General features: G+C 51.6%; 1 protein-coding gene across 1 annotated transcript; it reads right to left on the bottom strand.

Moving 5' to 3' along the window:
- Positions 1-1450: 1450 nt before the first annotated feature.
- On the bottom strand, positions 1451-9474 carry ARL10 (ARF like GTPase 10). The gene is made up of 4 exons (XM_025924881.2): positions 9189-9474; positions 8308-8509; positions 5376-5551; positions 1451-3685 (listed from the first exon to the last, which is right to left on the bottom strand). Exons 1-4 carry the CDS (start codon positions 9369-9371, stop codon positions 3512-3514), a joined length of 735 nt encoding a protein of 244 aa, XP_025780666.1. The 5' UTR covers positions 9372-9474; the 3' UTR covers positions 1451-3511.
- Between the last annotated feature and the right edge of the window lie 1233 nt (positions 9475-10707).

The raw sequence follows: 10707 nt of genomic DNA, 5'->3' as shown, positions 1-10707 counted from the left end.
AAATCAGAATTCAAATGAAACCACAACTGAGTTTTTGGCATTTATTGTGTGGCTCAAACTGCTGCCGGTGCTCTTTAATGCAGATTGTCCTTGGCAACCCTGCAGGTCTGGGTTCATAGGGCTTGGGCTGGGACAGCAAGGCCTCTTTACTTCCAGATCTTTGATGGGAATTCTCCCCATGTACCTCTTGGGCCCACCTCGCAGAGGCAGCAGATGAGGAAAAGGTGGAGGTTCTTTACTAGAAAGGACTTCGGGGATGTGTGAGCCAACAAACAAGACAGGCAGACTAAGACTATTCCCAGGTCTGAGGTGTGGGCAGGTGCTCGAGGATGAATACCACAGGTGAGTTTCAGCAGCTAGTTCAAAGTGCTGGCAATTGCTACTAAACTAGCATAAGAACAAATGTTTTCTAAAGTCAGGTGGAAACATTTTTTGGAGAATCTAGTGTTTCATTCAGGCAGACAGGGAAGAGTCCTCAGATTCTCATCAGCACCTCTCTGCAGGACTGGGAGGGCTGTGATGGACTGATTTCACCATCCCACCCCGTCCTTACAGCTGGATGCCAGTGTGTCAGCGCAAGCTTGCAACCCACATCTGGGCACCAAGAGGTACCAGAGGAGGCTTCTTGGGATAGGCAGCCAGTCCAAGGTGGTGGTCTCAGTAGTCTCAGGAACCTAATTTTGCTCAGACCATCCACATGACCAAGCTTTCAGCCAAGTTGGCCTCTCCTGAGGGTTGGCAGCAGGTCAGAGAATGGAAAACCAGAAGCCACATTGCATTAAGTAATTCTTAAGAACAGAAGCCCTTAGGGCCAGGGTGAATGATGAGGCATAGGTTCAACAGGCAAGCAGAAGCAGAGGCTTCCCTTTGATGTGGAGTGCCCATCTGTTCTCTCAGACCCAGAGCCTTCCTACCTTCCAGCTGCCTTTGTTAGGAGAGCTGCTGACATTTGACCCCTAACCCACGCTCAGGTAGGTTGGGAGCTGTAGTGTTGGGGCAGTGGGGTGGAGGCAGTGTCACCCAGGCTAGCTCAGAAAACTTTGGGATGAACTCCAGATAATGGCTGGGTCCCAGGAGCAGGTGATCTGGGCTTGTGAATCAGAAAGTCACATTCAGGAGCAACTGGGTAAGAGCACCATAGGCCAGGCACGTAGCTGTTCGTAAGAGAGCCCCACTCCTCTACTTCATCTGGTCTAATCCTGGCAGAAACCAGAGCAGATAAGCACTGTTGGCGCTCTGCCTGGAGGATAGGCCAACAACCCTACCAGAGCACAGCTGTCAGCCACAAATGTGATGAGGCACACTCACAGGCCAAGAGAACATCTATATTCTGCACAAGTATCAGAGGGGTGGTACTCTGGACCTTCAGCGTCCCCCGGTGGTGTCTCTTCTGGTGTACCACTGGGACCTGTCAGTTCTGGGAGTGGTCTTCAAAAGTTGCTCAAGTAGATATAGTTAGTTAAACTCTTTATTCAAGTTCACTGCCCTCACTGGAGACTTTGAAAATTGCATTACATAATGATACTCATTAGACCAAAGGCAGATCTTAATTAGAAAAGGATCCCCTACAACACTGCTGGTTCCAAAGGTAAATGTCAAGCACTGGAGAACCAGGAGTTCAAAGAACAGAAAAGTAGTTTTATAATCTTTCAATGTCAAAATGAAAATTTGTCGACAAAGTTTCAAAGGCTACTCTTTAAAAGCCAAGTCATTCCTTAAATATTTTAAGTAAAAGCAAACAAATCTCTTTCTTCTGCAAACATTAATCAGGATTTCAAATAACAGTGATTCTGTTGATAAACCTACAGCCCAAGAGCATGGTAGGCCACTGTTCCAATAATCACACTTCTGGATTTGGGGGGTTCCCTCCCCACCCTCCCTCCCTGTGCCTTTTCTCACATAGGCCACAGCATGGAACTGAAGCACACTGAGTAAATGTCAAATGAAATGAAGGCACATAATCTGTATTCTCAATTAAAAAGCAAACGGAGTTGGATATGACCTCTAAAAAAAAGTCCATTTGTGGCTACTGATTACTCAGTGGCCCCTGACAGACAAAAGGCTCCTTCTTTTGCCTGCACTAAAGAGAAGTGTCAATATACAGACAAACTGGCTGGTCACCAGAAACAGGAGAATCCTGGAGTGTGCACTGGAGAAAACCCAGAAATTCTGTCCAACTTTGCTTTAGCTGAGGAATCAGCAGGTCCAGAAAGGCTGAGTGAGGTACCCAAAGTCCCCTTATTGGCTGATCTGCTAATTCCCATTTCTTTTTGCCTGGATTTACATGATTCAAATTTCCTCTCCTAGAGTCACCATCTACACAGAAGGAAGTGTGTCCTTTTGACTTATCAGGCCAGGTGGTGGAGTTTAAGTTCATGTGGATTAATGTGAAGTATGATACTGCATACAGCTGTAAATGATAGGGGGAAGCTAGAGCTTTGTCTCCACTGACATGTGGAGGTTATCACATTGCCTCACAATTCCAGCTATTTTCCTCAAAGACACAAGTTTTCCATGACAGTCATCTGGGGTTCTGATAACAGCACCTAGAAACAGAACCTAAAACTTTGGCCTGTTCCTTTTATAAATAAATAATTAAAACGCAGTTCTGAGGCCAACACCCAGCTCCAGTTGACAGTTGTCTCCCCAGGGACATGGGTTCCTCCCCCAGACTTCTGTAAACATGGGCATTGGCACAGTTAGTGCAAGAGCAGCAGCTCGTGTGTCCAGATTAGGGGGAAAAAAGCCTTTAGTTTTTTTGATTGGGGGTGAATACCACTTGATCCTGTAGTCTGGCAGGCAGGCCTTGGCTTGCAGAAGCAGGAGGTTTCAGAAAGCTTGCTAGGATCTCCAGGTTCGTTCTAGCACTTCTTACCTTCGTGGCTGGAAAATGTATTTCCAAGTCAGAAAAAAAAAAACAAAACAAAACCCCATGGAAATCACCTCTCTTTAAAAATGATGGCCCCAGGGCCAGAGAGGCAGAGATAGCACAAGGCCATGACCCAGCTGGGCAGAACTGGGGCTGCAGGACATTGTAGGCCTTGGAGCCACAGCTCACTGTGTACTGCCCAGAACCTGCCTGCATGAGAGGGGCGTGAAGTCTGCAGGAGGGAATGGTTCAGACTGGGAGTACTTCTGACACTATACTGGTTCTCAGTCACCACAACCTGCAGTGGTGAGAACTGAGCCCACTGAGCATCTTGCTTTACACATCAGAGAAGGAGGGTGCAGGCCTTCACTGGTGAAATTCACTTCCAGCCTGGAGTGAGCCAGACACTATGCTCTTCCACTGTCTGCCCCACCTGCCTCCCCACTTCAGCCTCACGGCCACCTCACCAGGAAGGCCTCTGTGTGGTTCTTGGCCTTGCTCAGGCCCTGTTCTGGAGCGTGGGAGGAGAGAAGGGAAGAGTTGCCACACAGCTCCCGCCTCAGGCCCAGGCCGGCAATAGAGAAGCAGGAGTGGCAGAACGGGGGTCTCCAGGGTTGGGTGCGTGAGCAGGTGGGGGCCAGCCTAGGAGAGAAGCTCCAAGAGCAGTCTCCAGATATGCACGGTGCCGGGGTCTTCAAAGCCAGGTCCTGCAGGGGCGATGCTGGCTGCCAAGAGGAACACCTCCCGCTGGCTATCGACAGCCTGCAGGCCCAGCTCCTGCTGCAGCTCCACCATGCTCATGGCCTCACTCAGGTCCTGGGAGGAGATGGAGAAGCTAGTTGGAACAGAGCTGACAGTTTCCCAACACCCATGCTGTCATCCATGGAAAGAACTGTTTGGCTACCCGGGGAACACTGGGGCCTAAGTTCCCAGAAGTGGCCTCTGGGCCCCTTTGTCTAAACTCTTTTCCGTCTTTCCTTGGTACCAACCTCTTTTCATACCATCACCAGCCACTGTGGTAAGAGATGGCATTTCCTTTAAGCCAGGCATTGTAAGAGGCGCTTAGACTTATTTGATTCTCAGTCTGCACTGAACTGCTGAGGAAATGGACCCAGGGAGGTGAAGGTATTTAGCTAAGGACACAGTGACAAAGCCAGGTTTCAAACCCAGGTTGGGCTGATAACCAAGGCTATACCCCTTACAGGAATCCTAGCTCAGTTTCTTAAACTCAGTAGTGGGGAGATCTTATACTAGGGTCATTTCCAGACAAGGGCCTTATCTGCCCCAGACTCCTAGACACTGGCTGAGGAAAAAAGAAGCCACTGCAGAGCACGGCTGGTGAGGGTACATTTTAATTTCAGCCCTGGCCCCAAATTAAAATAATTCTTGAAGAATTCATGGGACCTTAGGTGTTGTCTCCTGTAGGTTCTATATTGCCATAAATTATGAGTAGAATGATGATATAATTCATCATCCAAACCAGGGTACTTCTGAGACTCAAAGTGGGCACTATTAATAATTATACCAGAACAACAGGCATAAATGGGGACCATCCCAGGAAAACCAGGACATATGGGCATATTTATAAATGATTGTCAAGTATTTCCTGACAGGCAAGGGAAACTGGGATCAAAGACGTACAGCTTCTCTTCAAGACAGGTTGGGAACATGTGCCACAGTTCTCAGGGACATGGGCCAGGCCACAGGAAAAATGACAGAACTCTGTACCGTGGCAAAGCTTAACTTGGTATGTACTGAGAAGGGCAGCTTAGGTCTGGCCAAAGGCCCAGGAGAGGTATAGTGTGGTTAAGAAGGATCTTTGAGGAAGATCTGAGTTCAAGTCCTGCCTTTGCCATATACCAGCTGTAACTCTGGGCATTGAGGGATAATAACAAGGCCAATCATAGGGTTTTGCAGGATTTAAGTGAGGTCATGATTGTCAGGTGGTTAGCCTGGCACACTGTAGGCGCACTCATAATATTGTCATTTCAATCGGCTCAACTTACTACTTCCCAGCTTTACCTCTCAGATCTAGAGCTGGAAGTCACAAGGATATGGCAATGCAGAAAAGGCACAAGTTTTGGATTTAGACATCCCAGTTCCACTATTTTCAAGGTGTACAGCCTTGGGGAGATTACAAAACCTCAAGCTTCAGATTCCCAATTTGTAAAATGGGAATAGTATCCCATACGTAGTAGGGTCAATTAGAAGCATAATATGAAATGCTCTTCAAAACCATACCTGACTGACATGTAGTGGATGCTTAATCATTATTTTTCTCATTTCCCCAGGATGGTGGGTGGCAGGGAGACAAAGAGGAAGGCAGATAGAGGACGAGGGTCAGGGATGAGGAAAAAGCACAGGATGAAAAGCACATGACAGAATCTCAGCCAAGTGCTCCGGGTCATGGACTTGGGCCTGAATCTCTCTCCTGTGCTCCCTGCCCCTGCCCAGGGATCAGTGGATCAAGCCCAACTGGCCTAAGCCAGCCTCCCATGGCTCTCACCTGCTTGTTGGCCACCACGACGACAGGCAGGTCAGGGTCCTTGTCCAGCAGCTTGTGCAGTTCCTGCCGGGCCCAAGGCAGCCGCAGCCGGTCAGCCGAGTCCACCAGGAACACCAGCACGTCTACTTCATTCACAAACTCCTTCCAGTAGAAGCGTAGGTTCTGACTGCCACCGACTGAGGAGAGGCCAGGGGCCAGCTCAGAGCCTCCCCAGGCCCCAGCTCTGTACATACAGCCTCAAGACCACCCCTCTTCTGGCTTCCCAAGGCTCCATCAGCCAGGGGCAAGGAAAAGACAACCTGTTCTGGAGCCAATCAGACCTGGTTAGCTCTGGCTCTGACAGCTAGGGCTCCCTGGGCAAGTCACTGCCTTCAAGCAGCAGCATTCTCCTCCTCACTGAACTTATCTACTAATAGGTTGTGGCAAAACCCAAGGTACCACACGCAATGCACCTTTCACAGGACTGGCATACAAGGTGCTCATTAAATAGTACTCTCTAGTTCTTTTTCCTGGGCTGCTTCCTGCCAATTCCTAGCTTCCTCCCTGGCCAGTAATGGTGTGGTCAGAAGCCAGGACTCCCTGCCCAGCCTGTGCGCAGCCATTTTCCCTTCAGTGTCTCTTGTTCAGTCTGGTCACCCCATTTTCTTTCCTTGCAAACACCACACTCAGTCCTACCACCACATGGCTGCCCACACAGTACCCTGGGTTGCCTTCTTGTTCCTCTCTGTCCCTCTGCACAGTCCCCATTAGTCACACCACATCCTAGTGTTGCTGAATATATTTCTGATACTTGTGGACTCTATGCTCTTTGAGAGTTAGAGCTGTTTACATCTGGATCCCCCCCAAAGCCCTCAGCACAATGCCTGGCACATAGCAGGCACTCAACAAGTATTTACTGAGTGCTTACTAGGTGCCAAGCACTGATCTGGGTGCTGGGGATACAGAGGTGAGCAAGGCAGACAGGGCCCTGCTCTCAAGGAGCTCCCTCTGTAACCAAGACGGACACAGCAGTAACACATAAGCACATTTCAGAAGGGAGGGAAATCAAATAGAAAAAGTGAAAATGGCTGAGGGTGGCTTTGGATTGGGTCATCTGGGAAGGTCTCCCCGAGGAAGCAGCATATGAGCTGAGTCTGGACTAATGAAAAGGAGCTAGCTAAGGGAAGAGGCAGAGAAAAGCATTACAAGCAGAAGGAAGAGCAAGAACACTGTGTTTGAGAAACAGAAGGCAGCCAGGATGGCTGAGGGAGGGAGGAAGAAGCCACAACCATTAAGGTTGGCCAGGGCTTGAACACACAGGGGCTGTAAGGCTACAGTGAGGCTGCTCGGGATCCCCTTAAGGGTTTTAAGCAAGCGTGACATGGGTGTCTGAAAGATACTGCTGGCTGACATTGGGGACAGAAGTGGAAGCAGAAAGACCAGCACAGGGGCTATTATAGTACTGGGATGATGGTGGCTTGGATCAAACAGGCAGTGGTGGAAGTGGGGGAAAGTGGACAGATGCAGAATCTATTGGAAAATAAAGCTGAAAGAACTAGCTAATAAAAGAGGTATACGAAGTGGGGGGGGGGACGGAAAGAGTCATCAAAGATCCACGAAGGGCCCATCCTTGGCTGGGCTCCAGGCCAGGCATTGGAGACCACAGCCATGTGAGTGTTGTGGGAAGGGAAAACTCTAGGACTTGAATGGGAGATCTGAATTTGAATCCAGGAGTGACCTATCAAACCTGGATTGTAACCAGTCAGACCCTTGGGTAACATGAAAACACCAAACCCCTTCTTCCAGGGATGGGGAAAATCTTGTTTAAAGAACCAAATTCCAGGTGGATATCAATGTTTGCCACAATCAGGGAGGAAAGATATAGCCAGGACAGGCCAGCAAGCAAGTGCCTGAGACCAGAAGAACTGGGCCCATTCAGGCCAACAGGTAGGCCCTCAGAGTCTGATCTCACTACATAACGCTTAACTAAGCCTACCCAATCTTTATGGCCTGAGTCCTGTGGCTGGCAAGAAGTCCATTTGTCCCTCCCCTCCAAGTCTGTAGCTAGACACACGTGGCTAAGTACTGCTGTCCTCTCAATACCCCCTCAGCCAACCCTCTCCTGGGATCCCAAGAAGCCTAACACTGAGGATAGGCGTTGCCCAGACCCCCTCTGATCACTCACTCAACAAGCTCTCCCAGGTATCTGCTTGAGGCTGGGCCCTAGGGGCCAGACTGGATCAGACCCATCTGTGTCCCAGATGCTTAGTTATGGACACAGCCTGGTATGTGGCAAAAGCCAGCTCAGAGGAAGAGCCCTTAACCTAGCCTGGGAGTCAGAGATGGCTTCACAGGATATCATATTTGACCTAAATCTTGAAGGTGTAGCAGTTTATCAAGGGAAGAAGGGCTTTCCAGACTGAGGGAACAGTGCAAAGGGCAGAAGAAAATAGCAAGCATCCTTCAGAAACAAGCAATGTAGCATGGTACTTAACATCGAGAGCTTAGAGTCAGAGTCTGCATTAGCAGACTGGCAAGCTGGGTGAGCCAGGATAAATTAACTTGTTGGGCCTCCCTTTCCTCATGCATGTAACAAGGATAATGACTGTTTCCAGTTTGTTGGAATTGTTGGGAGGATTTTATTACATAATAATGCCTGTCAAGTGCTTGGCATACAGGAAACTTTAGCATTTGATATCTCAGTGTTAGGCATGTGAGCTTCAGTAGGGGTGAGGGACAGGCAGTGACCAAGGTGGAGTTGCCTGATCATGAACGGCCCATCGCTTCAGAAGACAGAGCTTGGACTATATTTGTGCCCCAGAGAGGCAGGGGAAGAATGTCATACAGGGACGTGTCCTGCTTAGATATGCATGCTGGAGCCACCACCAGGCAAAGATCCCCCGCTTGGGTCCAGCTGAGGTGATGGGGAGATGGGGGGGGGGGGTCTGCTCACTCTCTAGCAGGTCCACCTCGAAGTCCTTGGTGGGCAGCCGGACAGAATTGAAGCCCCAGGTGGGGATGTGGCCTTCCAGCGGTGGCTTCCCAGACAGCACGCGCAGGAACGTGCTCTTCCCTGAGCCATCCAGCCCCAGCACCAGCACCTCACGCTGCTCCAACTCCTCCAGCGCCGGCTCTTCGTCCTCCTCGTCTTCAGGCTGTGGAGTACAGGTCAGGTTGCGGCCGGCACCCTCCCTCCGGACCCTCCCTAAAAGAAGACCGAAGACACCAAAGCGTCCATCCCGCTCCCCACCCGTCAACGGGCAGGCAGGCATGGTCTGGTGCAGTGAGACCAGCGCTGCCTTTGGAGTCCTGAATCCCAAACCCTATTCTCCTGGCTTTCCCTGAGTGACCTCGGTGAAATTCCTTCTTGCGAAGTCTCAGCCTCCTCAGACTGGCAATACCCGCGACCCAGGATCGTAGGTACCACGGACAGGGAAAAACTCGCAATTCGGCCAGGGGCCGGGAAGGGGGCGGAGGCCTCTCCCAGCATGCCCCAGGCCGCGGGCTGTGCGTACTGCGCAGGCGCCCGGCGAGCGCGGGCTGGACAGGGCGTGGGCCCGACATCACTCCGGGGCCGCGCCCACGGAGCTCTGGCGCCCACGAGGAAGCCCGGGTCCCGCGGCAGCACAGGGCGGTGCCAAACACTCCCTGAAATGCCCACCCATCTCTCGGTTCCGGGACTCACGACTGCCTGGCTGCCCACCGCGCGCCCTTTCGCTAGGGGCTAGCGGGCTGTGGCGCCAAGTCCCGGACCCAGGCGCTTCCGGCCTCGCGGGGCCGCGTCACACCCCTCAGCTGCACGTGCGGAGATACAGACCCCGGCCCGGCACTCACGTCCCACTCGTCCCACTCAGGGAGGCGAGGAGGCTCCGCGCCCCACCAGGCCTCGTTCCGGTCCCAGCGCCGCTCCCGTCCGCGCCCGAAGTAGGCCTTCCAGAGGATGAAGAGTACTGAGCCCAGCACGGCCGCGGCGCCGCCCAGCGCCAGCACCAAGGGGCTCAGCGGCCGCGGAGCCATCGGGCCGGGCGAAGGGCGCGGGTGCGGGCTGCACAGGCCGAACCAGCCGGCCCGCGGAAGATGGCCCCGCTGCGACTGCCGCGACCGCGCCCACCCACCCAACCCCAGCCCCGCACTACAAGGCCCACAATGCACCGCTGCTGTCAGCGACAGGCGGCCCGCGCGGGGGCAGCGGGAGTGGGCTAGCCGACCAGAGCGCGGGGACCTCCCGCCCCCGCTGCAAGGTGCGGTGTGGAGCGAGAGGCTGTACCTGGGCGTAATGGGAGACGGTGATATTGGCATTTCCCGAGCACTTACTGTATGCCTAGTGGTCAGTTGACCGCTGTTCTCGGTTACTCTGTAAAGCAGGGCTTCCTAGAAGGAAAAACCGAGGCCCCAGGTCGCATTGTAGTGCATTGGTAGAGACTGCACTCAAACCCAAAAGGTGTTTTCTGGGCATCCCTCAAGACCTCGGGCATCCCTTGTGACCTCAAGACAAGTCACAAGGCTACGGGTATCAGGTTATGGAGTGTCAGAGGCGGGACTGCAGCCTGGATCCCAGACGCTTGGTACTCTACCTTCCGTTGGCTGCTTCTCAGACCCCAGGGGTTCTGCTCTCTTGGGGTCTTGGGCATGCTAATGAAGCAGGCAGGATCAGAAGGCAGTGTTTAGATCTCCTAATCACCTAGTCTTTTGTGACTTCCAGTGACTGCCAAGGTTTCCAGGTGTAGCAGGGGAAACATCCTGAGGTACTTCAAAGAAGAACTCCATGAGGGGCTGCGCGGTGAATAGGTGTCTTTATTGTAAGCAACCCCGAGCCATCTAGTTGACCCGGGACTCTTGTAGTCATTCACAGGTATGCTCAGATCTCTCTTGTTTGGGAAACTGTCCTCCCTCACTGGCTACCTCCTCTCCTTTCTATTACAGCCCTACTTCTGGATAATATGCGTTTCCTATTCCACGCCCCGCCCACCCAGAGAAACTTCTCTCACCTGGGTCTCTAACAAATCCCTCTTTATTAAATGTGTTGGTAACATCTCAGCTCTTATTTTGCTCGACCTCCTTGCACCATTTAACACTGTTAAATAGAGTCTTAGCAGAGATGCCATTCAAAACCTGGCCAGGGTGCCAGCTCACTGCTTGAGGGATCACCTCCTTGGTAAAACAGGAGTGCAAAGTTCCCAAAGAGAAAAGTTATTATCAGTGAATTTAACCAGAACTTTGCAGTCAGAAAAAAATTTTTTTTTAGGTTTCTTTTTTTGTTTTGTTTTGTTTTGTTTTGTTTTTTCCTCAGCTGCAGTTCAGTCACCCTGTTGTGTCACAGTTTCTGTCTGAAAATTTTTCTGTCACTCCACTT

This window comes from Puma concolor, chromosome A1 (assembly GCF_028749965.1).
Source record: "Puma concolor isolate L17-30 chromosome A1, mPumCon1.1.hap2, whole genome shotgun sequence".
In the NCBI taxonomy this organism is placed as follows: Eukaryota; Metazoa; Chordata; class Mammalia; order Carnivora; family Felidae; genus Puma; species Puma concolor.
Note: the sequence above shows the minus strand (reverse complement) of the source record. Positions and strands in the feature narration are given on the sequence as shown.